The following is a 20048-nucleotide window of genomic DNA, read 5'->3' as shown; positions in this document are numbered from 1 at the left end:
CTGCTGAAGGGAGGACGGCTCATAATAATGGTTGGAACGGAGCGAATGGCATCAAACACATGGAAATAATGTGTTTGAAGTATTTGATAAATTCCACTTATACTACTCCAGCCATTACCACGAGCCTGTCCTCCCCAATTAAGGTGGCACTAATCTCATGTGCTGTGGACATAGATATTGGGGCCCCAGTGATGACTCCCCTCAACCTAGAATAAGCACCAGGGACATGGCTTTTAATCTTCTTCCCATTAAGCTTTTCCATTTGCAGAATCTTCCCTTGCTGAGCCTGGCTACCACAAAATATTGTACCATGTACCATTTCCAATTAACCGGGCTGACTTAACTTCACCTCTCTCTTTCTCCACGGCATTAGTTATGTGCCGATTGTCTATGGTGGAAGCTACCGGCGACCCGGGAGGAGGGACTTTAATCGCGCAGTAGAAATAGTATTCTATCGAGATACGAAACTCTCAGCTGTTGTAATGAATTTAGGGATAGTGCATATTCTGAATATAGTTTTTTTTAAGTCAGTGAGAATCCCCATACCTCAAAATTCAAAATCCAACAGCTAATGGCTGCAAGACACAAATACTTGCATTAGCTCCCTTAAATAATGCCTTGGCTTTTAGGATAGAATACCAGTCTTGTATTGCGTAGATGGATTCAAATCCATTTGCAATCAGTCTCACTTGTGTGAGTAACCTTGCATGAGACCTGAAGACTTGCGCTAGTTCCCCAAGCTAATGCATAGGCTTTAGCTCAGTGGGCTAAGACAGTCTTGTGGTGGGTTTGATGACAAGCCCAGTTGATCACACCAGACCTGCCCTCTCTCTTCAGCTCAGCTGTTTCTTCTTCAGTCACCACAACTGTTTTGTTTTATTGTAGTGTATTTAACACATACCCTTACGGCAAAAGTTCCAATATGAAAATGCATTACAGTCGACTCAGCCTGTCCATACAACTTCTGAATCTGATCCATGTTAATCTTGTTAAAGGGGCAATCTGCAGTTGCTACATCCATTTTGCACTTATAAATGAATGGTATATACCCTAACTATCGTGCCCAGATGTCATTAGTCATACCTCATCACAACCCAAAATATTAGCTTGTATTATTCCAATGGTTAATGTAAACAAACACTGTATCAGTGGAGGCTGGTGGAAGGAGCTATAGGATGATGGGCTCATTGTAATGGCTGGAATGGAACGGTATCAAACACATGGAAACCACATGTTTTACTCCGTTCCATTGATTCCATTCCATCCATTACAATGAGGCCGCTCCTCCCAACAGTCTCCTCTGCATTGTATAGCCTCAAACCATGGTTACAACTTTCATTTGGATATCATGGATGGTCGGTCCTTGCATCCATAGCTCTGTCTATGAATTTAAGTAGTAACATTTCTACAGGCTCATCCCTCAGATTTTTACCAAAACAGTATTGTTTCAAATACCGATTGGCCCTTTAAAGTGAAATATCTTTGACGAATCTTTTTACCATTTTTGGATTGTGAAGAGCGGTGCATTGTGGGTAGGGCGTCCATATCTGTATTTTACTGCGGCTGAAGGAGAGAAACGGGAGTCATGAAAGGGATCCGAACTCTAAATAAATTATCCGTGAGTCTCGTTACTCTATCCTATTAAACGTGTATTTTACAACTATGTATCATGAGGTTTCGTGCATTCTTTCTTTTGGGGAGTCAATTGGAACCCGCCCCGTGGACTCACCGGCTAAGTAGCCAAGGTTGGCTAGTGGAAACGGATGGTTAATTAGCCTGTCGGTTACCCTAGCTAAAGTTAGCTAGGCGCGCTTACTTCTATAATCTTGACCGAGATAATGTATCCAATCGGTTTCATGAACCTATAATAGCCATTCTTACTTACAAATGACGCTATGTACTACATTTTACAATGGCATGTTCACTACTGGCGAATCGCTGGCAGGCTGTCACGTAGCCCATAGTTCCACTCCAGCTCAACCCATTGAAGGTCATTGCGGTTTTGCTGGTTTTTTCAGATCAATCCCGCACTGACAATCAAAGCCAGGTGACGTCATGGAACAGTCAATGTCTCAATTCACCTATCAAGTAATCTCATTGCAATGTTGATTGGTAGTGATGGGATTTAGTAACTGGCAGCTTTAGCTACGACAGTCTGACAATAAGCCACCGGTTTGCCCTAGCCCTCACCCTCCGATCCAACAGGTCCCAGACGTGCTCAATGGGATTGAGATCCGGGCTCTTCGCTGGCCATGGCAGAACACTGACATTCCTGTCTTGCAGGAAATCACGCACAGAACGAGCAGTATGGCTGGTGGCATTGTCATGCTGGAGGGTCATGTCAGAATGAGCCTGCAGGAAGGGTACCACATGAGGGAGGAGGATGTCTTCCCTGTAACGCACAGCGTTGAGATTGCCTGCAATGACAACAAGATCAGTCCGATGATGCTGTGATACACCGCCCCAGACCATGACGGACCCTCCACCTCCAAATCGATCCCGCTCCAGAGTACAGGCCTCGGTGTAACGCTCATTCCTTCGACGATAGACGCAAATCCGACCGTCACCCCTGGTGAGACAAAACCGTGACTTTTTGCCAGTCCTGTCTGGTCCAGCGACGGTGGGTTTGTGCCTATAAGTGATGTTGTCGCCAGTGATGTCTGGTGAGGACCTGCCTTACAACAGGCCTACAGCCCTCAGTCCAGCCTCTCTCAGCCTATTGCGGACAGTCTGAGCACTGATGGAGGGATTGTGCGTTCCTGGTGTAACTCGGGCAGTTGTTGTTGCCATCCTGTACCTGTCCCGCAGGTGTGATGTTCGAAGTTATTTGGATTTTTACTAATTATTTTTGAAAGACATGGTCCTGAAAAAGGGACGTTTCTTTTTTTTGCTGAGTTTATTAGCTTTTCAGATATCAGGTTCTAGGTTGGTTTAGGTCAGAGGTCTCCAACAGGTCGATTAGCTCGCAGCCCACCTACGAGATGTTCGCCAAACAATTCTGAAAGTACATACAATTTGACAAGTATCAAGTATCAGACACAGCAAGCTCCCAGTTACTATCTAATCAACGCAACATTGACATTATCCAACTCCTGGTTAGCCACTATTGGCTGAAAAAGCCATACCTAACACTATCTGCCTATTAATTTCCAGCAATATTGCGTTTGTCTGTGTGGTGCGCGCGTTTCTCCATCACACTATGTGTAGCCAGTTGATATGATAACCATTTTGTGGGTTGACAGATAGTTTCCCCAAAACCTTCTCAATTAAATGTTAACTGCAAAGTTGGTTCTTCTTCTTTGGTATAATGGCGTTCGCATCAATTATATGTGCATTCCGCCACCTACTGTACAAGATGATAATAAGGCTCAAAAAAGGACGGGAAAAAATGGGGTAAAAAATACATTACAAAAATTCCATACAAACTATCTGTAACGAAATGTTAATTAAACTAAATGAAACTAAAGCTTTTCTGTTTTAAGCAGGTCCCTACACAGGCTCAGAAGGATCCTGTGATGGCGAGACATATCCTGGTGACAGTAGTCCTTGCAGTGCTTCTGCCATTAAGTCTTGGAGGCCCAAAAACTTATCGGCTGCAGATATGATGTCCAGCTTCTTGGACACTTGTGCAGTACAATTAATAACTGTGGCTATAAATGCTACAAAATACACCTTTTTCACAATAAGTGTATTCAACATTTGCAACTGGTTGTGGCATATCCCCTGCCACATCTTCTTCAGAACTGTGGCCTCTTGCCCCTTCAAAGCTCTTCACCTCCTACATCCCTGATCTTTGACACCTCAACCTCTTTCACCCTAACAGGGCACTCAGGAAATTCGGAAATACAATCCCCTCCACAGTTTCAACATTTTACATTAAGACTCTTCAATAACATTCCTTCCGTCTGCAAAGACTTGACACATGGCCAACCTTTTTACACTTCTTACATTGTATCGGGTTTTGGACGAACGCTTTTACGGCGGTATATACTAATTAAACAATAATACAGATAAACTGCTCCTTTTTCCCATTCTCCTTTATGTGTCAAGCGATGTGCATTAACTACTCCTGGAATTTTTGGCCTAAGATAATGATTATCAATGTCCAATAAGACGCCAGAAATAACATTTTACCGGTGCCCTGCTCCGAAAATCAAAGCTGTTCACTTCATGCGTCGATATTTTTGCGAGGCACAATGCACACTCCTTTTGCTCTTTAGATACACACAATATCAACACCATACCACTTCTGGTTACTTTGACAGCATCCACTTTTACCAATGCTGCCTTCACCATCCTCGTGACTTCAAAAGGGTTTCCCAAATAAACATCTTTATCCAAAAAACGTACTCCAACAAGGAACGATACATCAGACTCATTTTCCACAACAACTTCAGCCCATTTTGTTCCATTCTTCACTGTTGTCCACTAATCTTTCTCACTAACTGTATTCGACGCACTTTCAGCTTTAAACGACACTTCTTCTTCCGCCATATCACGGTCTTAGCACATTCCTCACTCACTAGATACGCAATTAAATGGCCAGATGCGCAACTTAAGGGGAATTACACAAAAAATACATGTATTTTTACATACCTAAGGTTTCTTACATACCTAAAAAAATTTATTTTTCCGTTGACATGGACTCAGAACATCCAATTTTGTTGTTTTTCTATGAACAATTATACTTTTGAAAGTGAACTTTAACAAATCTAAAACCAGGAAAAATAAAACAGAAAACATAGTGTACAAGAGTAAGTAGTTCAATAAGAACCCAGAGAAGAGAAGAAAAATGGGCCTATTTGAAAGCTAGGAAAAAAAGTAGCTTGCTACACTTCTTTTTTTTTTAGTAGCTCTCATGCCAGAAAAGGTTGGAGACACCTGTTTTGGTTATTTCTGTGGAAATAACATTAAAATGCTTTAATGTGGAAAATTATCTGTAAGACTGCATACTGCAAAAAAATGAGTAGCTTCTATTTCTCTCTTTCATATTGTTGTCGGGTTGTCTGGTCAAGCAGACACCATCATCTGTTCTGACATAAGATGTTTGACTGGGGGTTGGATCATATCAGGTCTTTAGGATTTAGCCTTACTACCGATTGAGTTTCCCTACACCTCACCCTCATCTTAGCCAAGGTGCTACAGCCAATGTATGATGTGTCTTCTTGGAAGGACAAATAAGAAGGCTTAACATACTACATATTTCAGGTTGGCCTGGCACCCAGTGAGTCTACCCTCAGAGTGGACTAAATATCATCAAGAATACCCACCGCTCTAGTCTAGACCAGGCTCAGAATTCATCTGCCGTCATTAGGTCTAGAGGAAGCTGCACGTATCACAAAACATCCTCCTAAACAAAACCTGTTATGATGGTTTGGTTTAATCCACCTGTAGTATTATTTTCAGCCATAAGAAGTCATTTGACTGGGGTCATTTGAGGACAGAAGGAAATCTAGATCCCTCCACATGAATTGAATAGTGTATCATATCATATTGTAATTCCCTAGCTGAGGAAGTGCTGGTGAGTGTTTGTTGACATGGTTTTTATCATTTCCCTCCCCAGATACGATGCTATGCAGCCAGGAGGAGTGATGTCCTCACTGAGCCCTTGGCTGGCCTGAAGGCTGGGGCGGCCCTGCCCCCCCAGAGTGTACAGGTATGTCATAGAGGCCAAGACGTTTTCACATGGGATCACAGGAAAAACTCTGGGCCCTAGTTGTAGCCCAAACTGGGGTGTGGAGTTTTTCTTGGTGGGTCCTTGCGTGGCGTGTCAGGGATGAGGATGTGCTCTACTCTATGGCTAAGCATTGTGATTATGTTCATGTGTAGACTTGTTTTAGGCACTACCATGCACACACTTTTACTTACTGTGCAGCCATATTTTTCCCTCCATATTGGAAAATGAAATTTTGGTTGTGTAGTTGATCACAAGAACTTTACCTCAGTTGAACAGAATGGAATGTTTACTCTCTTATTCACTCTGCAGTTTCCAAAACAACAATGCTGCCAGTCTCACGTGTGTTCCAGCTGTGACATCATGACTCTCCCTCCCTGTGTTCTCTACTAGATGTCCAAGCTGCCCAACGGTCTAGTGATCGCGTCGTTGGAGAACTACTCTCCCGTGTCCAGTGTGGGTGTGTTTGTGAAAGCAGGCACTCGTTATGAGACTGTGGAGAACCAGGGAGTCAGTCATGTCCTGCGGTTGGCAGCCAACCTGGTAAGTCCCAGTGGTTTTATGAATGGATTGATCTCTTTGACTTGTGAATGACTTCAACAATAAGGGCAATTTCCATCACAACTACACTGTTTTTTTAAGTCCTTAAGTTAATGAATGAACACTGTCACTGTTGTTGTTTTCAGACTACTAAGGGAGCGTCTGCGTTCAGGATCTGTCGTGGTGTGGAGGCAGTGGGGGGTAGTCTGAGGTCAGTGAGAATGGAGAGTACAGCACTATGTCCCCTCCCTCCCTGTCCCCTAACCCCATTTCTGTCCTCATGCAGAGTATACATTATACTGTTCCCTATCACCCTATCTCCACATACAGACTGTATGCTACAATATACCCTCTGTTACCCTGTATGGCTCAGTTGGTAGAGCATGGCGCTTGTACTGCCAGGGTTGTGGGTTCGATTCTCGGGGCCAACCATAAGTAAAATGTATGCACGCATGACTGTAAGTCGCTTTGGATAAAAGCGTCTGCTAAATGGAATATTATTATTATTATATTATACACTTGTGTACCCCTTACCTCCTTGTCCCTTATTCCTTATGGGTCCCCGCCTGACTTGCTGTAAATAAACATAAATGTAGGAGGCAGTGAAACATTAACACAAGCCTTCCCTGTAGCTCAGTTGGTAGAGCATGGTGTTTGCAACACCAGGGTTGTGGGTTCGATTCCCACGGGGGGCCAGCACAGAAAAAAATGTATGATATGTATGAAATTGTATGAAATGTATGCATTCACTACTGTAAGTCGCTCTGGATAAGAGCGTCTGCTAAATGACTAAAATGTAAATGTAAATGTAACACCCATACCTCGAACAAGCTATAGCTTCACTACATTATAGATGCACACACATACAGTTGCCCTCGAGTCAACGGGGGGCTCACGTTTTAGGATGGAGTAGAATTAACAAGATGAGAGAAGCACAGACTCACATGCAGGTTGACATTTATTGGGATGAATCTTGTCCTGGGGGCAAAGCTCCAGTGTTCCGCTAGATGGGCCAGCTGCAAAGTCAAAATTGACTATATCGTAAACAAAGTTATGAAAACAAAAATGTGTTTTTTTCATCTCAATTTAAGGTTAGCAGTATGGTTAGGTTTAAAATCAGATTTTATGACTTTGTGGCTGTGCCAGCTAGTGACCACCCTGTAGAGCTGCCTCCAGTACATGAATCATCCCAGTAAATGCCAACCTGCACACACAGCACAAGAATGTTCCTATTTTCACCTCATTGCAAAGCAATGTGCATCATAGCTAGTCTAGTCTGGAGGATGTAGCTCAGATGTCTGTTTTCTGTGTGTCTGCAGGGTAACGTCATCGAGGGAGACCATGGTTTACTCTGTGGAGTGTTTGAGAGACCACTTGTAAGTACCCTTACTACCGCAGCCAGACTCCCTCATAGTGTGTGGGTTTACTTTGGTGTTGAAATGATGGATGGGGAAACTTGAATTACGGGCACGTTGTATGCGAGGACAGGGTTGATTCATAGTGTAATTAGCCCCTGTATTTCTTACCTATTTATCATAGAGGCTTTCCACAGGGCCACTTGAGATCATCTTGATTCATCATCTACAGTGGCAAGAAACAGTATGTGAACCCTTTGTAATTATCTCGGTTTCTGCATAAATTGGTCATCAAATTTGATCTGATCTTCATCTAAGTCACAACAATAGACAAACATAGTGTGCTTAAATGAATAACACACAAATTATTGTATTTTTCTTGTCTATATTGAATACATAATTTAAACATTCACAGTGTAGGTTGGAAAAAGTTTGTGAACCCCTAGGTTAATGACTTCTCCAAAAGCTAATTGGAGTCAGGAGTCAGCTAACCTGGAGTCCAATCAATGAGACGAGATTGGAGATGTTGGTTATAATGTTGCCCTATAAAAAACACTCACAAAATGTGAGTTTCCTATTCACAAGAAGCATTGCCTGATGTGAACCATGCCTCGAACAAAAGAGATCTCAGAAGACCTAAGATAAAAATGGTTGGCTTGCATAAAGCTGGAAAGGGTTACAAAAGTATCTCTAAAAGCCTTGATGTTTATCAGTCCACGGTAAGACAAATTCTCTATAAATGGAGAAAGTTCAGCACTGTTGCTGCTCTCCCTAGGAGTGGCCGTCCTGCAAAGATGACTGCTAGAGCACAGTGCAGAATGCTCAATGAGGTTAAGAAGAATCCTAGAGTGTCAGCTAAAGACTTGCAGAAATCTCTGGATCATACTAACATCTCTGATGAGTCTAAGATACGTAAAACACTAAACAAGAATGGTGTTCATGGGAGGACACCACGGAAGAAGCCACTGCTGTCCAAAAAAAACACTGCTGCACGTCTGAAGTTTGCAAAAGTGCACCTGGATGTTCCACAGCGCTACTGGCAAAATAGTCTGTGGACAGATGAAACTACAGTTGAGTTGTTTGGAAGGAACACACAACACTGTGTGGAGAAAAAAAGGCACAGCACACTAACATCAAAACCTCATCCCAACTGTAAAGTATGGTGGAGGGAGCATCATGGTTTGGGGCTGATTTGCTGCCTCAGAGCCTGGACAGCTAGCTATGATCAACGGAAAAATGAATTCCCAAGTTTATCAAGACATTTTGCAGGAGAATGTAAGGCTATCTGTCCGTCAATTGAAGCTCAACAGAAGTTGGGTGATGCAACAGGACAACGACCAAAAACACAGAAGTAAATCAACAATAGAATGGCTTCAACAGAAGAAAATAGGCCTTCTGGAGTGGCCCAGTCAGAGTCCTGACCTCAACCCGAATGAGATGCTGTGGCATGACCTCAAGAGAGCAGTTCACACCAGACATCCCAAGAATATTGCTGAACTGAAACAGTTTTGTAAAGAGGAATGGTCCAAAATTCCTCCTGACCGTTGTGCAGATCTGATCCGCAACTACAGTCGTGGCCAAAAGTTTTGAGGATGACACAAATATTAATTTCCACCAAGTTTGCTGCTTCAGTGTCTTTAGATATTTTTGGCAGATGTTACTATGGAATATTGAAGTATAATTACAAGCATTTCATAAGTGTCAAAGGCTTTTATTGACACTTACATGAAGTTGATGCAAAGAGTCAATATTTGCAGTGTTGACCCTTCTTTTTCAAGACCTCTGCAATCCGCCCTGGCATGCTGTCAATTAACTTCTGGGCCACATCCTGACTGATGGCAGCCCATTCTTGCATAATCAATGATTGGAGTTTGTCAGAATTTGTGGGGTTTTGTTTGACTATAAAAAACTTGAGGATTGACCACAAGTTCTCAATGGGATTAAGGTCTGGGGAGTTTCCTGTCCATGGACCCAAAATATCGATGTTTTGTTCCCCGAGCCACTTAGTTATCAAGGTGCCCCATCATGCTGGAAAAGGCATTGTTCGTCACCAAACTGTTCCTGGATGGTTGGGAGAAGTTGCTCTCGTAGGATGTGTTGGTACCATTCTTTATTCATGGCTGTGTTCTTAGGCAAAATTGTGAGTGAGCCCACTCCCTTGGCTGAGACGCAACCCCACACATGAATGGTCTCAAGATCATTTACTGTTGGCATGACACAGGACTGATGGTAGCGCTCACCTTGTCTTCTCCGGACAAGCTTTTTTCCGGATGCCCCAAACAATCGGAAAGGGGATTCATCAGAGAAAATGACTTTACCCCAGTCCTCAGCAGTCCAATCCCTGTACCTTTTGCAGAATATCAGTCTGTCCCTGATGTTTTTCCTGGAGAGAAGTGGCTTCTTTGCTGCCCTTCTTGACACCAGGCCATCTTCCAAAAGTCTTCGCCTCACTGTGCGTGCAGATGCACTCACACCTGCCTGCTGCCATTCCTGAGCAAGCTCTGTACTGGTGGTGCCTCGATCCCGCAGCTGAATCAACTTTAGGAGACGGTCCTGGCGCTTGCTGGACTTTCTTGGGCGCCCTGAAGCCTTCTTCACGACATTTGAACTGCTCTCCTTGAAGTCCTTGATGATCCGATAAATGGTTGATTTAGGTGCAATCTTACTGGCAGCAATATCTTTGCCTGTGAAGCCCTTTTTGTGCAAAGCAATGATGATGGCACGTGTTTCCTTGCAGGTAACCATGGTTGACAGAGGAAGAACAATGATTCCAAGCACCACCCTCCTTTTGAAGCTTCCAGTCTGTTATTTGAACTTAATCAGCATGACAGAGTGATCTCCAGCCTTGTCCTCATCAACACTCACACCTGTGTTAACGAGAGAATCACTGACATGATGTTGGCTGGTCCTTTTGTGGCAGGGCTGAAATGCAGTGGAAATGTTTTTTGGGATTCAGTTCATTTGCATGGCAAAGAGGGACTTTGCAATTCATCTGATCACTCTTCATAACATTCTGGAGTATGTGCAAATTGCCATCATACAAACTGAGGCAACAGACTTTGTGAAAATTAATATTTGTGTCATTCACAAAACCTTTGGCCGCGACTGTACAGAAAATGTTTGGTTGAGGTTATTGCTGCCAAAGGAGGGTCAACCAGTCATTAAATCCAAGGGTTCACAAACTTTTTCCACCCTGCACTGTGAATGTTTACACGGTGTGTTCAGTAAAGACATGAAAACTTCTAATTGTTTGTGTGATTAGTTTAAGCAGACTGTGTTTGTCTATTGTTGTGACTTAGATGAAGATCAGATCAAATTTGATGACCAATTTAGGCAGAAATCCAGGTATTTCCAAAAGGTTCACATACTTTTTCTTGCCACTGTATGTTGAGAGTTATGACTGTTGCATTGCCCGTGTGTGTCCGTGTGTTTGTGTCTGCCCATCCAACGTCCATCCTTCTCCTCAGAGACACAGTGATGGAGTACCTGATCAACGTGACCACGACCCCAGAGTTCCGGCCATGGGAAGTGGACGACCTGACCTCCAGGGTCAAGGTAGACCGGGCCCTGGCCCACCAGTGTTCACAGATAGGTCAGCAACACTTCCCCTCTATTCACTTTACTTGTCCAGCACGATTGCTCCTTGTTGAATTAATATGTTTTATTGAATTACCAGTAGCATTTTGGTTTAGTATATATTTGTATGCTGCAGATGAATTTTTTGTCTATAGTCATTTGTCTAGCATCCTGTTATTAGTTCTCCTTGCCAACACACTGACTGAAGTCTTTTGTTATGGGGTTTATTTCTCTGAAGGTGTTATTGAGAAGTTGCATGAAGCTGCTTACAAAAACGCTCTATCCAACTCCCTGTACTGTCCTGACTACATGGTTGGCAAAGTCAGTGGTGAACAGGTAAGACTGTGTTAATAGCTGTGTTGTTCACTATAGTGCTACCTTGTGTTTGTCACTGCTTAGCTCTCTCTTAAACTCTCTCCTACTTCCTTATCCCCCTTAGCTGCAGTCCTTTGTCCAGAACAATTTCACCAGTGCCAGAATGGCTCTTGTAGGACTAGGTGAGTGTGTCTGGCTGTTAGTCTTTTTGATCCAATGGCACCCTGGGTTCTCCTTTCTACATGTTGCAGCTCCTTCAGCATGTCTCCGGGGCTGTTCTGATTCCTTGCCCTACCTTTTCCCTGAAGTGTACAGCCCCTCATGGATTGAAAAGGATTATGGTGGAAACTCACTCTAGCCAATGTATTACTTTTAAATCCGTGAGGGGACATTGAGCAAGTGCACACTTCAGGAAGAAGGGTAGGGAATCGGAACAACCCTATTGATTGGGTCACTATGAGGGTCATATCTTTTGAATTAGGCTGACGTAAACACTCTCTCCCTCTGTGTGTGCGTGCGTACTGTGTACACATCACATTTCCTTTGGCCTCTGTCCAAACCCTAGAGTTAAAGGCTGTCTAAAGATATGTGGAGTAGAGGTCAGCTGTTCTGCTCTAGTATGACGCACTGTGTGTGTGACATGACTGCTCTCTGCTATGTACAAGTGATAGGAAATAAATCGCTAGTTACATATTGAGATATTATTTTTGCCGATATCGTATTCTTTTGATAATATCTCAATATTGTTTTTCCACTAGTTGGCTGTACCTGCCCCAAAACTTGTTCTCAATCTTCTTTTTAAATAGGGAGCCAATTTATTTTCAGCACTTAACACTACATGGTCTTAAGTATGTGGACACCTACCTGTCGAACATCTCATTCCAGAATCATGGTTAATAATATGGAGATGGTCCCCCCCTTTGCTGCTTTAACAGCCTCCACTCTTCTGGGAAGGCTTTCCACTAGATGTTGGAACATTGCTGCGGGGACTTGCTTTCATTAAGCCACAAGAGTATTAGTGAGGTCGGGCACTGATGTTGGGCGATTAGGCCTGGCTCGCAGTTGGCGTTCCAAGTCATCCCAAATGTGTTCGATGGGGTTGAGGTCAGGGCTCTGTGCAGGCCATTCAAGTTCTTCCACACCGATCTCGACAAACCATTTCTGTATGGACCTCGCTTTGTGCACGGGGGCATTGTCATGCTAAAACAGGAAAGGGCCTTCCCCAAACTGTTACCACAAAGTTGGAAGCACAGAATCGTTTGGAATGTCATTGTATGCTGTAGTGTTAAGATTTCCCTTCACTGGAACTAAGGGGCCCGAACTATGAAAAACAGCCCCAGACCATTATTCCTCCTCCATCAAACTTTACAGTTGGTACTATGCATTGGGGCAGGTAGCATTCTCCTGGCATCCGCCAAACCCAGATTCGTCCGTTGGACTACCAGATGGTGAAGCGCAATTCATCACTCCAGAGAACACATTTCCATTGCTCCAGAGTCCAATGGCGGCGAGCTTTACACCACTCCAGCCAACGCATGAACTTAAGCTTGTGTGTGGCTGCTCGGCCATGGAAACCCATTTCATGAAGCTCCTGGTGAGCAGTTATTGTGTTATTGTTGCTTCCAGAGGCAGTTTGGAACTCGGTAGTGAGTGTTGCAACCCGAGGACAGACAATTTTTACGCGCTTCAGCACTCGGCAGTCCCGTTCCGTGAACTTGTGTGGCCTACCCTTTCGCGGCTGAGCTGTTGTTGCTCCGAGACGTTTCCACTTCACAATAACAGCACTTACAGTTGACTGGGGTAGCTCTAGCAGGGCAGAAATTTGACAAACTGACTTGTTGGAAAGGTGGCATCCTATGACGGTGCCACGTTGAAAGTCACTGAGCTCTTCAGTACAGGCCATTCTACTGCCAATGTTTGTCTATGGAGATTGCATGACGTGGGCTCGATTTTTTTTACACCTGTCAGCAACGGGTGTGGCTGAAGTAGCCGAATCCACTAAGTTGAAGGGGTGTCCACATACTTTTAGCCATGTAGTATATTTCCCTTACTGATCAAAAGTCGTGGCTCTCTCTTGTCCCTCGGCAGCAGATATATGGTGAGCAAAATATATATTGCATCGCAATAAAATCACAGTATCGAATCGCAATACATATAGAACAACACTACATATCGCTTCGGCACCTAAGTATGGTGATAATATTGTGAGGTCCCTGGCAATTCCCGGCCCTAGTATGTACCCCTGTGTGAAACACTGAACTGAGGGCATGTGACGTCTATGTGATGACAGTCCACCTGTGTGTGTGTGTCTCCTGCTGGCTCTCTGGTGTGTCTTCCAGTGACATGACCCCTGTCTGTGCCGTCTCTCCCCAGGTGTGAATCACTCTGTGCTGAGGCAGGTAGGAGAGCAGTTTCTCAGTGTCCGCAGTGGGGCTGGAGTTGCTGGGGCCAAGGCTGTATACCGCGGAGGTAAGACCCATAGAGAGCCTTAGAAGCAATGCCTAACTGCTGAGCTCTAGTCTGGGCCACTGATTCAGTCAACCCCAGTGTGTGAGCCAAGATGGGTTGTGTGTTCGTGCCCTGATGGTGGTTAACTGTGTGTCCCTGCAGGTGAGCTGCGGGTGCAGAACGGGGCCGGTCTGGTCCACTCGCTGATCGCCAGCGAGGGCGGTGTGACTGGATCAGCAGAGGCCAATGCCTTTAGTGTACTGCAAAGGGTTCTGGGAGCCGGGCCACACGTAAAGAGAGGCTCCAACGTCACCAGCAAACTGAGCCAGGGCATCGCCAAGGCAACCACACAGCCCTTCGATGTGAGTAACTTCCCTGTTTGTTGCTACAGTTATTCCTGTGTTGTTGGTTGTGGTCACTACAATAGAAATCAATATTCTACATAGCTGAAATTCTACATAACTGGAGTCTTCATTGTATGATTGTCTAAATTACGCACAGAGAAAAATAAAAGCTTTAGAGGTTAGAAAGCACAATGATCTTGGACTATCTTGTGTACAGAAGTTAATCTAATGCTTATTTCTCTGTCTCCTATGCAGGCCACAGCGTTCAATGCCACATACGCTGACTCTGGACTCTTTGGAGTCTACTCCATCGCCCAAGCCGACTCCGCAGGAGAGGTGAGCACACTATAATGCAGTAGTAACATAAGAATATGATAGAACCTGATATATGTTGATAAGTGACTGTCCCTAACAGTGCCTGTCCCTCTCTGTACAGGTGATCAAAGCTGCCATCGCCCAGGTGACAGGGGTTGCGAAGGGAGGCGTGTCCGAGGATGATGTCGCCAGAGCAAAGTGAGTTCACTGAACAACATGGCTCATTAAGTGGACATGAAACTTGGCGCTGTCTCTCTGTGGTTCTATTTAACCTTTAAGCAAGCCAGTCAGTTAATAACAAATTATTATTTACATTGATGGCCTATAATACCTTTTTGCCCTGATTTGACCTCTGACCCTGTCCCCCCTCTTACCTGGTAGGAAGCAGTTGAAAGCGGAGTACCTGATGTCCATGGAGAGTTCCGAGGGCCTGCTGGAGGAGATGGGGGCCCAGGCTCTGTCCAGCGGAGCCTACCACTCACCAGAGACAGTTACCCAGAGCATCGACTCTGTCAGCCACGCAGACGTCGTCAACGTGAGTACACTTCAACATTCACTACTGCTATATATATATATATATATATATATACACTGCTCAAAAAAATAAAGGGAACACTTAAACAACACAATGTAACTCCAAGTCAAACACACTTCTGTGAAATCAAATTGTCCACTTAGGAAGCAACACTGATTGAAAATAAATTTCACATGCTGTTGTGCAAATGGAATAGACAACAGGTGGAAATTATAGGCAATTAGCAAGACACCCCCAATATAGGAGTGTTCCTGCTGGTGGGGACCACAGACCACTTCTCAGTTCCTATGCTTCCTGGCTGATGTTTTGGTCACTTTTGAATGCTGGCGGTGCTTTCACTCTAGTGGTAGCATGAGACGGAGTCTACAACCCACACAAGTGGCTCAGGTAGTGCAGCTCATCCAGGATGGCACATCAATGCAAGCTGTGGCAAGAAGGTTTGCTGTGTCTGTCAGCGTAGTGTCCAGAGCATGGAGGCGCTACCAGGAGACAGGCCAGTACATCAGGAGACTTGGAGGAGGCCGTAGGAGGGCAACAACCCAGCAGCAGGACCGCTACCTCTGCCTTTGTGCAAGGAGGAGCAGGAGAAGCACTGCCAGAGCCCTGCAAAATGACCTCCAGCAGGCCACAAATGTGCATGTGTCTGCTCAAACGGTCAGAAACAGACTCCATGAGGGTGGTATGAGGGCCCGACGTCCACAGGTGGGGGTTGTGCTTACAGCCCAACACCGTGCAGGACGTTTAGCATTTGCCAGAGAACACCAATAATGGCAAATTCGCCACTGGCGCCCTGTGCTCTTCACAGATGAAAGCAGGTTCACACTGAGCACGTGACAGACGTGACAGAGTCTGGAGATGCCGTGGAGAACGTTCTGCTGCCTGCAACATCCTCCAGCATGACCGGTTTGGCGGTGGGTCAGTCATGGTGTGGGGTGGCATTTCTTTGGGGGGCCGCACAGCCCTCCATGTGCTCGCCAGAGGTAGCCTGACTGCCATTAGGTACCGAGATGAGATCCTCAGACCCCTTGTGAGACCATATGCTGGTGCGGTTGGCCCTGGGTTCCTCCTAATGCAAGACAATGCTAGACCTCATGTGGCTGGAGTGTGTCAGCAGTTCCTGCAAGAGGAAGGCATTGATGCTATGGACTGGCCCGCCCGTTCCCCAGACCTGAATCCAATTGAGCACATCTGGGACATCATGTCTCGCTCCATCCACCAACGCCACATTGCACCACAGACTGTCCAGGAGTTGGCGGATGCTTTAGTCCAGGTCTGGGAGGAGACCCCTCAGGAGACCATCCGCCACCTCATCAGGAGCATGCCCAGGCGTTGTAGGGAGGTCATACAGGCACGTGGAGGCCACACACACTACTGAGCCTCATTTTGACTTGTTTTAAGGACATTACATCAAAGTTGGATCAGCCTGTAGTGTGGTTTTCCACTTTAATTTTGAGTGTGACTCCAAATCCAGACCTCCATGGGTTGATAAATTGGATTTCCATTTATTATTTTTGTGTGATTTTGTTGTCAGCACATTCAACTATGTAAAGAAAAAAGTATTTAATAAGATTATTTATTTCATTCAGATCTAGGATGTGTTGTTTAAGTGTTCCCTTTATTTTTTTTAGCAGTATATATATAAATATATATATACTTCTCAACTGTATATGTGTGTGTGTGTGTGTGTATATATATATATATATATATATATATATATATATACAGTTGAAGTCGGAAGTTTACATACACTTAAGATGGAGTCATTAAAAATCGTTTTTCAACCACTCCACAAATTTCTTGTTAACAAACTATAGTTTTGGCAAGTCGGTTAGGATATCTACTTTGTGCATGACAAAGTCATGGCATGGCTTTCCAAGCTTCTGATAGGCTAATTGACATCATTTGAGTAAATTGGAGGTGTACCTGTGGATGTATTTCAAAGCCTACCTTGCTTGACATCATGGGAAAATCAAGACATCAGCCAAGACCTCAGAAAATAAATTGTAGACCTACACAAGTCTGGTTCATCCTTGGGAGCAATTTCCAAACGCCTGAAGGTACCACGTTCATCTGTACAAACAATAGTACGCAAGTATAAACACCATGGGACCACGCAGCCGTCATACCGCTCAGGAAGGAGACGCGTTCTGTCTCCTAGAGATGAACGTACTTTGGTGCGAAAAGTGCAAATCAATCCCAGAACAACAGCAAAGGACCTTGTCAAGATGCTGGAGGAAACAGATACAAAAATATCTATATCCACAGTAAAACAAGTCCTATATCGACATAACCTGAAAGGCCGCTCAGCAAGGAAGAAGCCACTGCTCCAAAACCGCCATAAAAACGCCAGACTATGGTTTGCATCTGCACATGGGGACAAAGATCATACTTTTTGGAGAAATGTCCTCTGGTCTGATAACAGACCAGAGGTCTGATAAAACTTGGAGGAAAAAGGGGGAGGTTTGCAAGCCGAAGAACACCATCCCAACCGTGAAACACGGGGGTGGCAGCATTATTTTGTGGGGGTGCTTTGCTGCAGGAGGGACTGGTGCACATCGCAAAATAGATGGCATCATGAGTAATGAAAATTATGTGGATAATTGAAGCAACATCTCAAGTCATCAGTCAGGAAGTTAAACGCTTGGTTGCAAATGGGTCTTCTGAATGGACAATGACCCCAAGCATACTTCTAAAGTTGTGGCAAAATGGCTTACGGACAACCAAGTCAAGGTATTGGAGTGGCCATCACAAAGCCCTGACCTCAATCCTATAGAACATTTGTGGGCAGAACTGAAAAAGCGTGTGCAAGCGAGGCGGCCTACAAACCTGACTCAGTTACATCAGCTATGTCAGGAGGAATAGGCCAAAATTCACCCAACTTATTGTGGGAAGCTTGTGGAAGGCTACTCGAAACGTTTGACCCAAGTTAAACAATAAAAAGGCAATACTACCAAATACTAATTGAGTGTATCTAAACTTCTGACCCACTGGGAATGTGATTAAAGAAATAAAAGCTGAAATAAATAATTCTCTCTACTATTATTCTGACATTTCACATTCTTAAAATAAAGTGGTGATCCTAACTGACCTAAGACAGGTAATTTTTACTAGGATTAAATGTCAGGAATTGTGAAAAACTGAGTTTAAATGTATTTTGCTAAGGTGTATGTAAACTTCCGACTTCAACTGTATCTATTCGCATTCGATATACACTAAGTGTGTAAAACATTAGGAACACCTTCCTAATATTGAGTTTCACCCCCCCTTTTCCCTCAGAACAGCTTCAATTCATCAGGCATGGACTCCACTAGGTGTCGAAAGCATTCCACAGGGATGCTGGCCCATGTTGACTCCAATGCTTCCCAGAGTTGTGTCAGTTGGCTGGATGTCCTTTGGGTGGTGGACCATTCTTGATACACACGGGAAACTGTTGAGTGTGAAAAACACAGCAGCGTTTCAGTTCTTGACACTTAAATTGGTGTGCCTGGAACCTACTACCATATCCTGCTCAAAGGCACTTCAATATTTTGTCTTGCCTATTCACCCTCTGAATGGCACGCATACACAATCCATGTCTCAAGGCTTAAAAATCCTTCTTTAACCTGTCTCCTTTCCTTCATATACACTGATTGAAGTGGATTTAACAGGTGACATCAATAAGGGAAATAAGGGATCATTGCTTTCACCTGGTCAGTCTGTCATGGAAAGAACAGGGGTTCCTAATGTTTTGTACACTCAGTGTATGCCTGTGAATATTTATGGTGAATATATTGCCCCCTTGGCTATGGGGGTTGCTGTCTGTATGTGCCCCTAAATCCTTTCTTTCCCTCTTTATGTCTATCTTCCAAACTATACCTCCATCTGTCTTGTAAAATAATAATGTTTGGGTAAGGTGATCGGAACGCCATTCTCCAAGTAAAAAAGATAGGGAAAAAAATAAATATATGAATAACATTTTTGAAGACTGATTTCTGTGTGCCTCCTACATTTACGTTTATTTATAGCAGGTCAGCTGGGGACACAGAAGGGGAATAAGGGATAATGTGATAAGTGTATTATTTTGTTTTTCCAGGTTGCGAGAAAGTTTGTGGACGGCAAGAAATCGATGGCAGCTAGCGGACACCTCGCCAACACACCCTTCGTGGATGAATTGTGAAAAGAAACAAACCATAAACAATGAAACAGTTATTTAATATTTTAACCTGGGCAGGTTGTGCCTGGCTGCTTACTCCAGAAAAAGGAACTTGGTTCTGATATGAAGCCCATGACTTCATCTTACAGCAAACGATAATCCTTTGTTAACAAATCATGTTAAAGTTTGTTCTGCAATAATTGTACACAAGTATCAGGAATAATTATGCTTTTTGTTGTCAATTTCTCTGTATATTTGATGTAAATTCATTAAATGGTCTATCTACAGTAATGGCGGTCTGATTTGATCACCAAGGTGAATGAGTAATGATATGTCTTTGATGTTATTCCGCCCAGCTGCTGCAGGGGGAGACGAAGAGCCTTGAAAATCTGTTGGAGCTGCCATATCGGCAAAAATGTTGCATCTAGTGTAGCAGCCAGCTATGTTAGAATGAGGGAAAATTGTGGGGGTATTGTTTATATACTGAACAAAAATATAAACGCAACATGTTTCATGAGCTGAAATGAAACATCCCAGAAATGTTCCATATGCACAAAAAGCTTATTTCTCTCATTGTGTGCACAATTTTGTTTACATCCCTGGTAGTGAGCATTTCTCATTTGCTAAGATAATTCATCCACCTGACAGGTGTGGCATATCAAGAAGCTGATTAAATAGCATGATCATTACACAGGTGCACCTTGTGCTGGGGACAAAAGTCCACACTAAAATGTGCAGTTTTGTCACACACCACAATGCCACAGATGTCTCAAGTTTTGAGGGAGTGTGCAATTGGTATGCTGAATGCAGGAAT

At 44.0% G+C, this 20048-nt stretch overlaps 1 protein-coding gene across 1 annotated transcript; it reads left to right on the top strand.

Annotated features, from left to right (window-relative positions):
• The first annotated feature begins 1351 nt into the window (after positions 1 to 1351).
• LOC115205227 (cytochrome b-c1 complex subunit 2, mitochondrial-like) lies at positions 1352 to 19525 on the top strand. The gene is made up of 14 exons (XM_029770988.1): positions 1352 to 1618; positions 5564 to 5656; positions 6068 to 6217; positions 6361 to 6425; positions 7534 to 7590; positions 11037 to 11161; positions 11384 to 11481; positions 11585 to 11642; positions 13834 to 13929; positions 14071 to 14270; positions 14508 to 14588; positions 14689 to 14765; positions 14949 to 15102; positions 19175 to 19525. Exons 1-14 carry the CDS (start codon positions 1586 to 1588, stop codon positions 19256 to 19258), a joined length of 1371 nt encoding a protein of 456 aa, XP_029626848.1. The 5' UTR covers positions 1352 to 1585; the 3' UTR covers positions 19259 to 19525.
• The last annotated feature ends 523 nt before the right edge of the window (positions 19526 to 20048 follow it).

Source organism: Salmo trutta, chromosome 1 (assembly GCF_901001165.1).
Source record: "Salmo trutta chromosome 1, fSalTru1.1, whole genome shotgun sequence".
In the NCBI taxonomy this organism is placed as follows: domain Eukaryota; kingdom Metazoa; phylum Chordata; class Actinopteri; order Salmoniformes; family Salmonidae; genus Salmo; species Salmo trutta.
This window is presented reverse-complemented; position numbering and strand designations above follow the sequence as displayed.

What these genes read in the sequence shown, in the direction of transcription:
- LOC115205227 (XM_029770988.1), top strand. Translation starts at nt 1,586, where the DNA reads ATGAAAGGGATCCGAACTCTAAATAAATTATCC. An exon ending in GCAGTGGGGGGTAGTCTGAG is followed by an intron (nt 6,426 to 7,533) that starts GTCAGTGAGAAT and finishes GTGTGTCTGCAG; the next exon opens with GGTAACGTCATCGAGGGAGA. An exon ending in GCAAAGTCAGTGGTGAACAG is followed by an intron (nt 11,482 to 11,584) that starts GTAAGACTGTGT and finishes TATCCCCCTTAG; the next exon opens with CTGCAGTCCTTTGTCCAGAA.